The sequence below is a fragment of the Dermacentor silvarum genome, chromosome 8 (assembly GCF_013339745.2).
Source record: "Dermacentor silvarum isolate Dsil-2018 chromosome 8, BIME_Dsil_1.4, whole genome shotgun sequence".
Taxonomy (NCBI): Eukaryota; Metazoa; Arthropoda; class Arachnida; order Ixodida; family Ixodidae; genus Dermacentor; species Dermacentor silvarum.
The window spans coordinates 140,775,075-140,793,336 of NC_051161.1; the positions used below are offsets into that span (position 1 = coordinate 140,775,075).

The 18,262-nt window shown below is 43.6% G+C and overlaps 2 protein-coding genes across 3 annotated transcripts in view; one reads left to right on the forward strand and one right to left on the reverse strand.

Annotated features, from left to right (window-relative positions):
• The window catches only part of LOC119461730 (putative methyltransferase-like protein 7A), a 167,860-nt gene extending 163,131 nt beyond the window's left edge, over window positions 1-4,729 (reverse strand). Inside the window, exon 1 of the mRNA XM_049672062.1 lies at window positions 4,559-4,729. Coding sequence (XP_049528019.1) covers window positions 4,559-4,568 — 10 coding nt within the window. The 5' untranslated portion in view covers window positions 4,569-4,729. The remainder of the gene's footprint in view (window positions 1-4,558) is intronic.
• The window catches only part of LOC119461731 (thiol S-methyltransferase METTL7B), a 108,457-nt gene that overhangs the window by 35,146 nt on the left and 55,049 nt on the right, over window positions 1-18,262 (forward strand). The window lies entirely within an intron of this gene.

An 18,262-nucleotide genomic window follows, 5' to 3' on the forward strand; every position in this document is an offset into this window, starting at 1 on the left:
CTTTGTTCCGACGAGCGCTGCATTACGGCTTGCACGGTAAATAAAAATGAGTTGACGAAAAACCTTGTCCTTACTCTCCAGATTACCGCAGACGACTGAGCGACCACGCGTGCGTATGCTAACTTCCCCTTCCACCAATCCCAACTGGTCTTAGCACGCTGCGACGTTTAGTCGCTTCACAATATAATCACTGACATTACTTTTCGGACAAACCCTGTATATGAACACTTCCGCAAGTGGTCTCTCTCCTTAGCAGGTTGGTCGCGGAAGCGATGACACCCCAAGGAGCAACTAAGTTGATCAGGCGCGAAGGCTCTCGCGCGGACATCGGCGTGTTTTGCAAAAGGGACGTCCCTTCGTTCATTCGACGCCACCTACGGGACAAGTGAGGCACCGCCGGCGCCAGGAGGTCCAAGGTGTTCATGAGAAAAAATAACTACGGCAACTTCGCGACACCACACCCCGACGGAATACAACTAAGCTTGTGAGCGAGCCAGCTTTACTTCTACATGGCTGATATCACTGATACTCGCGAAATATACTTTTGAAGAATGCTGGTGGCCATATTTTCTTGCGACAGGGCCATCACCCTGTCAGCGTGGGGGCGATGCAGAAATCTGAGGGGGGGGGGGGGGGGGTCAGGACATCCGGACATCCCCCTGGATCCGCGCCTGATTTCACGTGTGCCCCTATGTTTCAAAGTCTGCAATGATAAGATGCGAGCATGTGATGAAGGTGAAAAGTGTCGATCATAACGACCATAGATGTATCTGATTGCTTTTTTCTGAACTGATTCCAAAAGGCCAATGTCACAAGCACAGTCAAGGGACCAAACAGTTGACGCGTATTCCAGCATCGGGCGAACTAGTGATTTGTAGGCAGTTAGTTTACATCCCTTTGTTGCATTTTTTAAAGTTCGTTTAAGGTAATCGAGTTTCTTAAGTGCTTTTCCAGAGATGTGATTAATGTGAGCATGCCATTTTAAGTTATGTGAAAAGATCACACCCAGGTATTGAAGTCATTAACGAGGGACAAGTAACTACCATTAGCATTGTAAGAGAAATGTAGCGGCTTCTTTCTGTTACCAAAGGTCATGGCGACTGATTTAGTGAAATTATTTTTTATTTGCCAAGTGTTACTCGATTCGCAGAACAATGAAAACACATTGTTTAATTCCTGTTGAACCGCATTGGTAACAGTGCGGTATAGGACGCAGTCATCAGCATACAGACGCAACTTCACGCCGGTATTATTAGTAATATTTACTACATCATTAATGTAAATTACAAATAACAGAGGTCCAAGCACCGAACCCTGAGGCACACCTGACGTGACTGTGACTGATGATTACTGTGCGTGATTAAAAGTGCAGAATGGAGTTCTTAGTTGTAAGTAGTCAGTAATCCAGCCTAGTAATTTAGACCCATAGAATATTGCACGCAGTTTACACAGAAGCTTTTATGGCAGACTAGGTCAAAAGCCTTCGAATAGTCAATAAAAATTGCATCCGTTTGATCGCCATTGTTATAGTGCAGAAGCTATGTCGTGCGTAAATTGAATGAGCTGCGTGACAGTAGAAAAACCGATTCGAAAGCCGTGCTGGTTTTCGGAAAGCAGATTGTGACAGGTTAGATACTGAGCCATGTGTTTAATAATGCGCTCAAGAAGCTTGCAGCAAGTGGAAATAAGAGATATCGGTCTGTAGTTAGCTGTTAGTTGTTTATCGCCAGATTTAAACACTGGAATGAGACTAGCAATTTTCCAAGCTCGGGGAACGGTTGACGTGTCCAGCGATTTGTTGAAAATTACTGTAAGATACCGTGCATTCCATTCCGAGTACCTCTTTAAGAACATATTAGGTATGGCGTCAGGTCCCGCGCTCTTAGTTGCATCAATTTTCAGCAACAGATTATGAACCCCTGCGTAAGTTACTTCGAGACTGGGCAATTCGTGTACGGAACTATGTACGAAGTGAGGGTAGGAACCATCATCTTGATGAAAGACAGAATGAAAATAGTTATTAAAGCCTTCAGAGATGGTGATAGGATCAGTGCAAATCTGATCGTCGATAATGATTGCTACAGAGTCATGAGAAGAGGGAAGTATTGTTTTGCAAAATTTTAATGAGCTTTCTTTCATGAACTTTGTTAATGTCGTGTTAAAGTAAAAGTTTTTAGCTTCTATCATCTTTGTCTTTAGTTCAGACTTGAGCGAGAAAAGGAGTGCATCGTGACTTTCGCTGCGTGGGCGGTTACGCTTGCGCATGCGTTTAATGCGTCGTATGAGCTGGATTATGTCACGTGTGTACCACGGATGCTTCGGGTTATGTTTTACACACTTTTGTGGCACGAACTGCAGCACACAGGTACGCACTATACTATAAAACTGTTCTAACAAAGCATCAACATTGCCGGTTTCACTGCTTGCCACGAAATCACCAAAGGAAGATTCTAACAGTTCAACAATATCACGATCATTAGCATGGGCGAACGCGGTAACAACGTTGAATTTCGGGTTACAAGGTTCGCAGACCACGTTAATTTGTACCAAAACACCCTTGTGATCAGATAAACCATCAACTATGTCACACTCAAAACCGTACTGTAGCAGTTGTTGATTAATAAAAACAAGGTCCAGAACAGAGTTTACTCTGGTTGGACTGCAATGGACGTTCTTTTTACCCCGATGTCCCTATTTCTTAGCGCCTTGCTGCATCCCGGAATCTCTCATTTCTAGCACATATTATCAGTAAAATCAAAATAATGCAAGATGTTTTTAATGTTCTTTTTCCAGTGTCTGTGAACAGCTGTATACGAAATTTGAGAAAAATTAACGATGGGGTTTTTTTATTTAGATTTTTAAATAGTGTTCATTTTCGTCAAAACTTCACATTTGAGTCAAACTGTAAAAATGGAAATTTGTGCTACCACAACAATATTCAGCAAAATCGTTGAACAGGATAAGGTCTTATAGCCCACCAAATTTCAAAAGGCTACATGCATTAGTTTACTAGATAAAAATTCGTAAATATAGCAAATTTCGAAAAGTGTAGCAAATTAAGATTTTTTTCTAAAACACTTCCGTTTTGCACAGAAGCCTCAAACAACGCTTGCTGACTCTTCTTTACGTATACGTTTTACAGAAGAAAATTCATTCTTTGTAGCTGTAATATTTTGTATTTTACATTGTTGTGAATTTGCAAGAATGCCCGGTGCATGAAAATGGCGCCTGCAACCTGAAGAACTTCGACATTTTTTTTCTTCTAAAGTATCCATTTGTCAAAGAAGTTTGTCAAAGAAGAAGTTTGTCAAAGTTTCGTACTACCGAGTGATATGTGCACAAAATGTAAAATATGGAATGGAATATAAAATATGAATTTTTGGACCCGTGTTGATCTCTCGTGGAACCACCCAGTAGGCACTGCTGCAGTTCCAGCCTACTGCGTAAGGCGGTCGATGACAACGATCATGCAGCAGTTACCGTCGGGTGTCATAGGATGCGGACCGCAGAGATCAATGCCCACACGATCAAATGGCTGGGTGAGGCAAGGAAGGGGCTGCACAGCTCCGGATCAACAGTGAGGCGGAGATTTGCGACATTGGCAATCTGCACACGAGCGAACGAATTTGCGGCCGTACGCGAACATTCCTTGTTAGTAGAAGCGCTGCCGAAGTCATTTCTGTGTTGTCAAGACTCCGGCGTGGCCGCACTAATGGTTGACGGGAAAATATACGCGGATAGCGATTGTTTTCACGATGAGGAAAACGAACACGTCTATCTGCAGCAGCATTTTCAACGCACCGCACAAGACGACGTGGAAATTACGATCTTGAGCGCAGCCCGCAGTATCTAATGATGGTCATGCAACAAACACCTCCCCCCCTCTTAAAGATCTGAATGACATCTACTGGTCTTACATGAGCGAATTGCGTGTTTGAAATAAATTATTTAGGGCAAGTTTTCACCCACCCATAGTTACACAAAAGTGAAACTGAAATCTGAAACGAAAACATAAAGAAGGAACAACCTAAACTTTGAAAAATATGATAACCACTGACAGTAACGCATCATCAAATATTTATCTGTGCATCACATCTCTTGTAAAGCACCGTTCTATTCTTTTAGAGATCGCATAAAGAAACTATGCTTTCAGAAGCACTTCGGACTTCCAGCGCTAACGCCTGCTCCGCCGCAATGTAAGGACGTGCGCGCTTTTATCATAAATATCATAGCAACAATTAGCCTTAAAGCAAATATCAGGGAAAAGCACACCCGTTTGCTACGCTACGGCAACTGTCCAGGCGTGAAGAGTCGCTTTCCGGTTAATTAAAAAAAAACGTTAGGGCTCCAAGAAACAACAGATAAGTTAGGAAACTGTAAAGAAACTTTTAAGTCCTTTTCTTGTTAAGTACTGCGGGACAATATTAGAAATATCTCGATGCTGTCGTCGGTGAGCGCGAGAACAGAATGCCAGTGCTCTTGTAAACAGCCAGTTCGAAGGCAGATTTGTCCGTGAATAAAAAGGACGCGGAATTTCAGAAAAAGTTTTCTTACCTACCTTGACACATCAGGTTATGGTTTTCAACTGCATACCGAGGGCGCGTGCCCGCGTACTGCGTTGTGGTTGTCTGTTAACATCGGTCCAGCCATGCGCCTTAAAATTACTCTGGCACCAGTCCAACCGCGTCCTAGTTTCCTGGCGCACACGAGGCGGCCAAGGCCGAGTTTCCTCGTTTGCGTTAGAGTTATGTCTGGTATTGAATACGTCTGCTGGTGTTTTTTTTATGTCTCTACCACGTCGAGCCAGGAAAGCGAGGCGACACACACGTTTTATCTCTGAGACGTCAGCGATCATTATCCGTTCAAGGCAACTTGACTCGTTCGGCATCGTGTGCTCTCGCGTTTGCATTTTCGCCTTTGACTAATGAACTGATCACTTGTTTTAATAACTAGCACTCATAATTACTGCTGTTGCTAGCAAGTAATGTTATTTTTGCCATGCCATGTAAGCATCCTGCTTCAAACTATCGGTCTCATCAGTCGTTTCAATAAGCACTTTTTTGTCTTCGGACGTTACGATGGTAAGCACCAGTGTTGTAAACTTCTTTGACAAAAGCTTCCTGTATTTATTTTCACTGAATACAGAATGTCGAATAAACGCGCCTTTCGCTTCCTATTTAGTCAAATACAGACTTATTTCGCAAGGCAGTTCTAACAGATATTCTAATTCAATTTACCAACTTATGATTAGTTGACAATTGATACAGATAATTAGGTGAACAACAAAATTTCGTTCAAATCAGCGCCGAACGTCGCAATGTACAGTGCTCCCCACATGAAATACGTTAAGTGGATTAATGAAACCTAATCTAATTTGATAACCACTAATCAGTTCGTAGATGTTAGTGCAGAGTTCTGCCTGGCAATGTCGCAATCAAAGAAACAAAAGAGCTAATGAAGTTTACCAAATCCTGTGGACAAAGGATACATGTATTTATTGATTCTGTATATATTTATTCATTTGTTTACTATTATGACACAATTATTATCAGTCCCTTTTCAGCAGTGAACATACAAGACATATTTTGAGGAAAGCAGTGTACGGCGCGCATACCCTTGTTTGTTTACTTGTCTCTATATAATCTCGCTAATGCAATGTTCGTCCTACCTTCAGAATTCTATGAGCCTTTGACATGTGCTATTTGAATTTTATGTTGTAGTAGTTGCCGAAAACGATTCTTTTGCGTGTCGGAATATAGCCTCATTTTGATAAAATGAAAGTCAGGGCGCGGACATAGTCCGGAAGTAATGCGGACGCTCTGCAGTCTACCGTCACCGCGCCGACAGCGGGACTGGCGGCGTCGGCGCGCCTTGGCGTGGCCAGCGCTCGGATTAGATTATGTCCTATCTCACGCCAGACCTGCTTGACCCGTGTGCATCGCGCGCTATCTTGGCTGGCCGACAACATGCTGGCCTACACTTCGGGTGCCCTGAAAGAGATTGCGCTGTTCTTGCCTTCACCAAACAAATTTGGCGGTGATCGACATTGCCATCGCTACATCTACTGTAAGTATATTGATATTTATTACAGCGGAGCTGTTATTTGCAAGGTTCTGGAGGTTTGTGTGCGTAGGCAAAAAAGAAGTCGGCCACCCCAGAGCTCCCGACCGGCCGATCCCGGTGATGAAAACTGTGATCAAAGCGCATCGCCGGGTATGCCCCAGCTACATTTAATTGCGAGAAGTGTAAAAAGGTATATTGATAAAAAATACCGTAATTAAAGAAAGTGAAACCGGAATAGACACTGTTTTGTATGAATTGCGGTTTGACGTCACGGGCTCTATAGGCAAACCACGTAACCCTATCTCAGTTCCCTTCCACTCGCGCAGTGGTTAGGCCGCGTGGGGTAAGGACTGCGGAAGAACAGAGCGCCTACGAAGAACACCGTCGTGAACGGAAGCGGGAATGTACGTGGCGACGACTGGCGGCACGTAATACGGACGAAGATGGTCCCGCAAACGCCAAGCGTATGCACCTTTGGTTGGATGACCCCTCATACTCCACTCCCATCGTAATTGTGGGTGATTTCAACATAGACGTGTCTCCGCTAGACGGAAAGTTTCGTGGCGTTTCTCTTGGAAAGGCTCGGCATTGAATGTTACACAAACATCAGTGTGCCCACGACGCGTCATCGGTCATGCATAGACCTCGCATACAGCTGAGCTGGTCGTCCACCTTCACAGAGTGAAATGGCTCTGAATTTGCCTTTTTAGCAAAACTTCAGAATAAATGCTTGGATAAAAATTGCTTGACTGGCTAGAGCTTTTGTAAAAAAAAAGCGCTGATGGACTATCGTGGTATTCAGAATGCCTAACGAGTCCGAGGAAATGTGCAAATAATTCATGTACTCCATTTACAGTATACTTGTGTAAACAGGCTGTTTCCGATCATCATTTAGGCAGATACTATGACACCGAAGTAGGATGTACGGAAGCGCATCACTCGATTGGCGCAGGTAAGTTCTGAGACATTCAAGTCGCCCTACTTGCTCAGGAAATGCTGCTCAGTATTAAGATTGCCTATTTTGTAAAGCAAAATTGATGGTAAACAGTTTAAACACCCTAGGTATGTTCTATTCGCCCTGTCGCTTTATTCAGGAAAAGTACCTGTCAGCCCTTTTCTCTGAACCATCCTTCATTTCTTTTTCACACCTAGGAAGTTAAAACTTTTTTTTTTAAGAGAGAGAGTTTCTTGCAAATTTTGGGGGGCTTTTGTGGAATTCATAGCGTACGCACATACATTTGGGCACCCTAGTTGAACCTCTTATTTTGGAATTGCCCACTTGAAACAATTGTCCGCACAGACGTCACCGAGTTATTAAAAAAAAAGATTAGCTATTACAAGTCATCCCAAAAAAACATTGCAATAATAAATACACACTATTTCGGAAGTGTCTTCAGTGAAATATTACACATTATCACTACTTTAAGGTATATAAATTAAAATAAAGTGACCTTAATCATACTGTTTTTCAATGATTTCTCACACACGGGGCGCGAGGCTAAACGACAACTTTCTAGACATATGCCCGTTTCACAGCGTCCGTCGCTGAAACCACTGGCGCTTTCCCGGCTTTTTTCACGCAATTCGCGCCGTGTGCTCCAGCAGTGGTGAGTCGTTTTCCGTAACTGGCCTGTACTGTTTGGTCGTTCTTAAGGGTAATTTTCGAAACACTGAGTTTTATGACAAGCCAGCAATAGGTAGGCAAGATGGACAGCACTGTATCTGTGTACCTATAAGCACTTGTCGTCTCGCCTCTCTTGACGCACCACGTTTCACCTGCTCTTGCTATATAATTGTTGCGACAGGTCGTTTTCCCTCAACTAGACTTACCGTTTCATCGTTCGCGACTGCAGTTTTGCTGCCCACTCTGAAATTTTTTACAATGGCTTCACACAGCCATCACTTTATCGGTGTTTCGCCAATAGCACCAGCGTCGAAAGTCACGTCGAGCAAGCGTTCCGAGGCTGAAACCACATGGCGAAAATGACCAGTCATGCGCTATGATTCTGCTTTCCAAAACAATGTTCGAAAATGGAAGCGTCACAGTTGTCTCTTACGTGCTTTTCTTTCGGGCGACTTACTCTTAACTTGTGTTATGGAGGCGTTCAGCGCTTGTGCAAAAGCAGTAGCACTGAGAATGTTTTTTCTCGGGGACTGCTGTCTAAAGACATCCGAACAAAGAAATTAGTTCTCTCGGTAGCCACTGCACTAAATTTCGTGAGGCTTGTTGCATTCAAAATAAAACGTTAAAATGTAGTGACTGTAGCAAGAAGAATTTTTATTTAGGTTGTCTTATTTGTATATATAAGTTGTTCAAAATAGCAGTATTACAAAACACAAAATAATTCCAGGAATCTGGGACAACAACTACTGCGGCGAAACCGACCCTGGGGCGATGCGGTTTGCGTAACTCTATGGGAAGCATTAAAAAAATATTCATTGCTCAGGAATGCCTCACTTTTCGCGAATTGCACTTTAGGCACTTAATCCGGACGACAATCTCACGCTATATATGACGTCTCGCTTAATTTGAATGGCGGGATTTTTTTTCCTGGGACGCTTTTGTAGACCCATTCAAAATGCATGGGGTGATTTTTTTAATGCAGATTGCAGCGCACCGACGACTCATCAGCTAATTGCACTCTGGTGGCATATACTCTAGGTCTCCCTCCATATTTAGGTCAAGTTTGGTTTTCTTCCGCTAGCTCAACTTTTTTCCTGTGACCTTTTTGTTCAGCCACTTTGCGGCGAAACAGCACTAGAGCGGCAAAAGATTTGTCTGTCGTTATATTGAAGGGAAAGAGATCGTCGACCACGTTAAAACTCATAGACTCGAATGTACCGCTATGATGCGCATTCGTGCCAAGATGTACAATCAAAGATGACACTACCCAATTCTGCAACATGTAGCGGACCGATTGGCTTTATGAAATGACATCCAAGCATTAAGCTCGGCTATGCGTGCTTTTATAGTCAATTTTCAGCGCAAGTTAAAATGTATTTTTTGGAATTAACAAAGATAAACATGACGTTCTAGCTTAACCTATGAATACCCATCAGTAATTACACTGAATTCCTGACCAACTAAATAAGTACTTTCACAACAGGCTAATTAATAGAACTATAGCAACTAGTGAGCACTTGTTACTGACATACTAGGTTTAGTTATTTCGGTTTTACACACCTAAAATGAAATGGATATCAAATGAAATATCATAAAACAAGTAATTCTACCATGAGTTTTTTTTTTTGTTTTTATAAAATGCCCCGGTAAAGCCGCTCGAAAATTCGGTCAGACAAAAAATTGGACGTGTCTGAGATAGACGAAAGGGGGGTAGAGGTCGCGTTTTTGAGATTCGCAAGCCGCTTTCTCGAAGCGGGACTGGGCCTCTAAACGCCTATTAATTGCAGAAAAACTGCTGATTCACAGTCGACCAGCCGGCCGCTTGTCTTATGCGCGCGGTTATACGCGGTTATCAGATCAGCCATTCCCGATTCGCACTCGGCCATGCTCGACGGTGCAAGCTGTTGGCGTGGTAATGTTTTTTCTTTCTTTCTTCTGTTATTGTTAGTACGTGTATTCTGTTTTGGTCCAGTACACTTCGTGGATCATCGCGCGAATTTTGAATTTTAAAGGTCCGTACGCCACGCGGTGTAAAAGCTGTGAACTAAAGGCGATGTCCGGAATTGCTGGTGTTGTATAACTTTACAACTCTAACTCAGTAATGAGAAATGATATCACAACCCTGTACACTGCACATAACATTTTATTTCGTCTATTTATTTAAAGAGACCTTACAGGCCCCTAGAGGCATTGTGTAAGCGGTGAGAGTAGAATAAGAAAATTATAACTTATAGCACAATTATAGAGCACAAAACATATGTATTAACACAACCCGCTGAAAAATACCACTAATTTTTGAGTGGTACTTTACCAAGCCTTCCTAGAAATTGTAACAATGTTCCTTCTTCTTCTTTCTGGGGTTTTACGTGCCAAAACCAGTTCTGATTATGAGGCACGCCGTAGTGGAGGGCTCCGGAATAATTTCGACCACCTGGGGTTCTTTAACGTGCACTACAACGCAAGCACACGGGCGTTTTTGCATTTCGCCTCCATCGAAATGCGGCCGCCGGGGCCGGGATTCGATCCCGCGACCTCGGGCTCAGCAGCGCAACGCCTTAGCTGACTGAGCCACCCTGGCGGGTAACAATGTTCCTTAAGTGGTTAATTATTACTTCAAGTTTGTCCGCTCTGGTTTCTCTAGCAATACAGCTTACGGATTTGCAATGTGCACTTGATCCAGAGTTACGGATTTCTAAACTTCGTCCTAATTTTTGTTTAGCGTTGAACCTAAAATTTATTTTTGGAGTCACTAGAAACCAACCTTGTCTTTGATATTCAACGAAATTCATTCAGTTTGGTTCGGTGGTTTCCCCATTAAAGCGTGTCTGCATTTTGCATGTATTTGAATGCGCAGTATCGGAGTTAGCCCCGAGATAAAACTTCCTCTTAGAGGAAACTTCAGCTCAGAGGCTTCTATCTAAATCCATCAACGTAGAAATCAGTTTTCTCAGCTAGCACTGTACCCAATTGAATGAGGTTCGCTTCATTTAAGGGGAAAATGTAAGATTTAGTTACTATGGCAAGCGGATTTCTCATTAGGCTGTCACTAAGAGATATGGTTACAAGTCTATAGCTATACAATGAAAAATCGTTTCACAATTCTGGAAGGTGCACTTAATTGCACATCTAATGCGGACAAAATTGACACAATATACTATACTCTGAAGTGTGCCCCTGGATGTCATTTCTGCGGTACCAATGTAAACATTGCAACATATTAACGTAAGCGCCAAATATGTGAAATTTGTCCGCTTGAGATGCAGTAACTGCTACAAATGGGATATTGTTTTTTTTTGATGCAGAGTTGCGGATTTCTAACCTTTGTGCTTCTATTCTTTTTTAATCTTACGAATTTTCCAAAATAATTATAAAATATCACAGGCCCTTAATGAAAATGCTGCTTGCGATGCTCATCGCAATTGAACTTTGTTTCTCCAATGCAACAAATTTTTTTTAGATCAGTCAAGCGGTTGTCTCATAAATGCGCTTCTGTGTATTAAAGGCATTTGAAATATCGGAGTCAGGCCCGCGCTGGAGCTTCCTCTAAATTAAGAAAGGATCGCGCGCGCGCGCGCTGTTGGCACTTGACCGTTTACTGCTCCAGCCTAAATTGGTTTCGCGTCCAATTAATAAACCTTATTTAGCATCTATACAGGGTGTCCCAGCTATCAGGCAGCACGATTTAAAAAAAGAGGAACGGCGTTACGCGAAGCAAACCTAGTGCGTAATCTTTCCAGTATAGTGGAGTAGCCGCCAGTATATTTTTCGTTAGTGAGATTTAATTAAATTATTGTACGTAATTATTTAACTCCAGAAGTACTGTCCTAATTATCAAAGTGTCAATTAGAAAGTTGTAGAGCAACATGAAAAAATTCCCCGATACGGCTCTCTGTAGCTCGATACGGGCTACATAAATGTGTTTTTCCGACTGTGAAAGCAGCCCGCGAATACACGCAGAATTGCCGCAGGACTGGCAGCTCGAGGCACTTTGAATGTATTCGTGGGCTTCTTTCATGCTCGGAAAAACACTTTTATGTAGCACGTATTGAGCTACAGAGAGCAGTATCGGGAGTTTTTGGTATTGCTCTACAACTTTCTCATTGACACTTTGATAATTAGGACAGTACTTCGCGAGTTAGATAATTAAATACAATTAATTAATTAAATCTCACTAACGAAAAAAATACTGGCGGCTACTCCACTGTACTGGAAACAATACGCACTAGGTTTGCTTCGCGTAACGCCGTTCCTCTTTTTTTAAATCGTGCTGCGTGATAGCTGGGACACCGTGTATATACCAGCACCCACGTAGAGTATAATATATGCAGATGCATTATATGTGACCAGATAATTTTTGCAGGCATTGGCAAAGACTGAGTTGAAAACTATAAACAATCAGGTCAACGCTTTATTATTTTTGAAGAATAAATCAGGCAACGAACCTAGCGATTTCTTTTATTACATAATATGCATAAAAAGTTGCAATGTTTTTAAGCAAAGTACCTTCACTATCTTTTGTGTGCTCGAATCTACTCTCCTAGCGAAGTCTCACTATATTTTTTTAGGCTTGCATCGGCATGACAAGATGAGAAACTGAAGATCCCGCGGATTGTGGGAATTGATGTTATGCACAGCATTTCGCTCGGAGCTAACTAACGACAATCTTTTTGGAGAACGCGAAGCGTTAGAAGCTGGACCAGTGTGTTTGTGTAAGACGGGCAGCTATGTGTCTGACGCCAGCGTGTGTGGACCACAGCCGCAGAGCGATGGCGACAACGATCGTCCGACGGCATTGGAATTATTACTCCGGCAGTCCGACAAGAGCTTATTTCATGCTGATTATTGGGTACTAAATAGGTACCATCGTGTGAATGAGACGGTGATGGCATTATTTCTACTCTGGTGGTCCACAATGACCTTAATTCATGCCGATTGTTGGGTACTACACATTAACCTATCATGTAATTGGGACGGTGATGGCATGATTCCTACTCTGGTGGTCCGACAAGAGCTTAATTCATGCCAATATTTGGGTACTACATAGATACTATCGTGTGAATGGGACGATGATGGCATGATTTCAACTCCGGTGGTCCGCAATGACCTTAATTCATACCGAGTGTCGGGTACTACAAAGGTACTATCGTGTGAATGTGACGGCGACAGCATGATTCCTACTCTGGTGGTCCGACAAGAGCTTAATTCATGCCAATATTTGGGTACTACATAGGTACTATCGTGTGAATGGGACGATGATGGCATGATTTCAACTCCGGTGGTCCGCAATGACCTTAATTCATACCGAGTGTCGGGTACTACAAAGGTGCTATCGTGTGAATGTGACGGCGACGGCATGATTTCTACTACGGTGGTCCGAGAAGAGCTTAATTCATGCCAATATTTGGGTACTACATAGATACTATCGTGTGAATGGGACGATGATGGCATGATTTCAACTCCGGTGGTCCGCAATGACCTTAATTCATACCGAGTGTCGGGTACTACAAAGGTACTATCGTGTGAATGTGACGGCGACAGCATGATTCCTACTCTGGTGGTCCGACAAGAGCTTAATTCATGCCAATATTTGGGTACTACATAGATACTATCGTGTGAATGGGACGATGATGGCATGATTTCAACTCCGGTGGTCCGCAATGACCTTAATTCATACCGAGTGTCGGGTACTACAAAGGTACTATCGTGTGAATGTGACGGCGACGGCATGATTCCTACTCTGGTGGTCCGACAAGAGCTTAATTCATGCCAATATTTGGGTACTACATAGGTACTATCGTGTGAATGGGACGATGATGGCATGATTTCAACTCCGGTGGTCCGCAATGACCTTAATTCATACCGAGTGTCGGGTACTACAAAGGTGCTATCGTGTGAATGTGACGGCGACGGCATGATTTCTACTACGGTGGTCCGAGAAGAGCTTAATTCATGCCAATATTTGGGTACTACATAGATACTATCGTGTGAATGGGACGATGATGGCATGATTTCAACTCCGGTGGTCCGCAATGACCTTAATTCATACCGAGTGTCGGGTACTACAAAGGTACTATCGTGTGAATGTGACGGCGACAGCATGATTCCTATTCTGGTGGTCCGACAAGAGCTTAATTCATGCCAATATTTGGGTACTACATAGAAACTATCGTGTGAATGGGACGATGATGGCATGATTTCAACTCCGGTGGTCCGCAATGACCTTAATTCATACCGAGTGTCGGGTACTACAAAGGTGCTATCGTGTGAATGTGACGGCGACGGCATGATTTCTACTACGGTGGTCCGAGAAGAGCTTAATTCATGCCAATATTTGGGTACTACATAGATACTATCGTGTGAATGGGACGATGATGGCATGATTTCAACTCCGGTGGTCCGCAATGACCTTAATTCATACCGAGTGTCGGGTGCTACAAAGGTACTATCGTGTGAATGTGACGGCGACAGCATGATTCCTACTCTGGTGGTCCGACAAGAGCTTAATTCATGCCAATATTTGGGTACTACATAGATACTATCGTGTGAATGGGACGATGATGGCATGATTTCAACTCCGGTGGTCCGCAATGACCTTAATTCATAACGAGTGTCGGGTACTACAAAGGTACTATCGTGTGAATGTGACGGCGACAGCATGATTCCTACTCTGGTGGTCCGACAAGAGCTTAATTCATGCCAATATTTGGGTACTACATAGGTACTATCGTGTGAATGGGACGATGATGGCATGATTTCAACTCCGGTGGTCCGAAATGACCTTAATTCATACCGAGTGTCGGGTACTACAAAGGTGCTATCGTGTGAATGTGACGGCGACGGCATGATTTCTACTACGGTGGTCCGAGAAGAGCTTAATTCATGCCAATATTTGGGTACTACATAGATACTATCGTGTGAATGGGACGATGATGGCATGATTTCAACTCCGGTGGTCCGCAATGACCTTAATTCATACCGAGTGTCGGGTACTACAAAGGTACTGTCGTGTGAATGTGACGGCGACAGCATGATTCCTACTCTGGTGGTCCGACAAGAGCTTAATTCATGCCAGTATTTGGGTACTACATAGGTACTATCGTGTGAATGGGACGATGATGGCATGATTTCAACTCCGGTGGTCCGCAATGACCTTAATTCATACCGAGTGTCGGGTACTACAAAGGTGCTATCGTGTGAATGTGACGGCGACGGCATGATTCCTACTCTGGTGGTCCGACAAGAGCTTAATTCATGCCAATATTTGGGTACTACATAGGTACTATCGTGTGAATGGGACGATGATGGCATGATTTCAACTCCGGTGGTCCGCAGTGACCTTAATTCATACCGAGTATCGGGTACTACAAAGGTGCTATCGTGTGAATGTGACGGCGACGGCATGATTTCTACTACGGTGGTCCGAGAAGAGCTTAATTCGTGCCAATATTTGGGTACTACATAGATACTATCGTGTGAATGGGACGATGATGGCATGATTTCAACTCCGGTGGTCCGCAATGACCTTAATTCATACCGAGTGTCGGGTACTACAAAGGTACTGTCGTGTGAATGTGACGGCGACAGCATGATTCCTACTCTGGTGGTCCGACAAGAGCTTAATTCATGCCAATATTTGGGTACTACATAGGTACTATCGTGTGAATGGGACGATGATGGCATGATTTCAACTCCGGTGGTCCGCAATGACCTTAATTCATACCGAGTGTCGGGTACTACAAAGGTGCTATCGTGTGAATGTGACGGCGACGGCATGATTTCTACTACGGTGGTCCGAGAAGAGCTTAATTCATGCCAATATTTGGGTACTAAGCAGGTACTAAATATCATGCGAATGGGACGGTGATGGCATTTCTACTTCGGCTGTCCGCAATGACCGTAATTCATACCGATTGTTGGCTACTACATAGGTACTATCGTGTGAATGTGATGGAAACGGCATGATTTGTACTCTGGCGGTCCGAGAAGAGCTTAATTCATGCCAATTGTTGGGTCCTAAACAGGTACTATCTTGTGAATCGGACGGTGATGGCATGATTTCTACGCCGCTGGTCCGACAAGAGCTTAATTAATGCTGATTGTTGGGTACTAAACAGGTTCCATCGTGTTAATGGTACGGTGATGGCATGGTTTCTGCTGCGGTGGTCCGACAAGATCTTAATTCAGGCCGATTGTTGGGCCGGTGATGGCATAATTTCTACTCCGGTGGTCCGACAAGAGCTTAATTAATGCTGATTGTTGGGTACTAAACAGGTACTATCGTGTTAATGGTACGGTGATGGCATGATTTCTACTCCAGTGGTCCGCAATGACCTTAATTCATACCGATTGTTGGTTACTACATTGGTACTATCGTGTGAATGTGACGGCAACGGCATGATTTGTACTCTGGCGGTCCGAGAAGAGCTTAATTCATGCCAATAGTTGGGTACTAAACAGGTACTATCTTGTGAATGGGACAGTGATGGCATGATTTCAACTCCGGTGGTCCGACAAAAGCTTAGTTAATGCTGATTGTTGGGTACTAAACAGGTACTATCGTGTTAATGGTACGGTGATGGCATGATTTCTACTCCAGTGGTCCGCAATGACCTTAATTCATACCGATTGTTGGTTACTACATTGGTACTATCGTGTGAATGTGACGGCAACGGCATGATTTGTACTCTGGCGGTCCGAGAAGAGCTTAATTCATGCCAATAGTTGGGTCCTAAACAGGTACTATCTTGTGAATAGGACGGTGATGGCATGATTCTACGCCGCTGGTCCGACAAGAGCTTAATTAATGCTGATTGTTGGGTACTAAACAGGTTCTATCGTGTTAATGGTACGGTGATGGCATGGTTTCTACTGCGGTGGTCCGACAAGATCTTAATTCAGGCCGATTGTTGGGCCGGTGATGGCATAATTTCTACTCCGGTGGTCCGACAAGAGCTTAATTAATGCTGATTGTTGGGTACTAAACAGGTTCCATCGTGTTAATGGTACGGTAATGGCATGGTTTCTACTGCGGTGGTCCGACAAGATCTTAATTCAGGCCGATTGTTGGGCCGGTGATGGCATAATTTCTACTCCGGTGGTCCGACAAGAGCTTAATTAATGCTGATTGTTGGGTACTAAACAGGTACTATCGTGTTAATGGTACGGTGATGGCATGATTTCTACTCCAGTGGTCCGCAATGACCTTAATTCATACCGATTGTTGGTTACTACATTGGTACTATCGTGTGAATGTGACGGCAACGGCATGATTTGTACTCTGGCGGTCCGAGAAGAGCTTAATTCATGCCAATAGTTGGGTACTAAACAGGTACTATCTTGTGAATGGGACAGTGATGGCATGATTTCAACTCCGGTGGTCCGACAAAAGCTTAGTTAATGCTGATTGTTGGGTACTAAACAGGTACTATCGTGTTAATGGTACGGTGATGGCATGATTTCTACTCCAGTGGTCCGCAATGACCTTAATTCATACCGATTGTTGGTTACTACATTGGTACTATCGTGTGAATGTGACGGCAACGGCAAGATTTGTACTCTGGCGGTCCGAGAAGAGCTTAATTCATGCCAATAGTTGGGTCCTAAACAGGTACTATCTTGTGAATAGGACGGTGATGGCATGATTTCTACGCCGCTGGTCCGACAAGAGCTTAATTAATGCTGATTGTTGGGTACTAAACAGGTTCTATCGTGTTAATGGTACGGTTATGGCATGGTTTCTACTGCGGTGGTCCGACAAGATCTTAATTCAGGCCGATTGTTGGGCCGGTGATGGCATAATTTCTACTCCGGTGGTCCGACAAGAGCTTAATTAATGCTAATAGTTGGGTACTAAACAGGTACTATCGTGTTAATGGTACGGTGATGGCATGGTTTCTACTGCGGTGGTCCGACAAGATCTTAATTCAGGCCGATTGTTGGGCCGGTGATGGCATAATTTCTACTCCGGTGGTCCGACAAGAGCTTAATTAATGCTGATTGTTGGGTACTAAACAGGTACTATCGTGTTAATGGTACGGTGATGGCATGATTTCTACTCCAGTGGTCCGCAATGACCTTAATTCATACCGATTGTTGGTTACTACATAGGTACTATCGTGTGAATGTGGCGGCAACGGCATGATTTGTACTCTGGCGGTCCGAGAAGAGCTTAATTCGTGCCAATAGTTGGGTACTAAACAGGTACTATCTTGTGAATAGGACGGTGATGGCATGATTTCTACTCCGGTGGTCCGACAAGAGCCTAATTAATGCTGATTGTTGGGTACTAAACAGGTAATATCGTATGAATGGGACGGTTATGGCTTGGTTTCTACTGCGGTGGTCCGACAAGAGCTTAATTCGTGCCGATTGTTGGGTCGGTGATGGCATAATTTCTACTCCGGCGGTCCGACAAGAGCTTAATTCATGCCGATTGTTGGGTACTACATAGGTACTATCATGTGAATGTGACGGCGACGGCATGATTTGTACTCCGGCGGTGCGACAAGAGCTTAATTCCTGCCAATAGTTGGGTACTACATAAGTACCATTGTGTGAATGTGACGGCAATGGCAA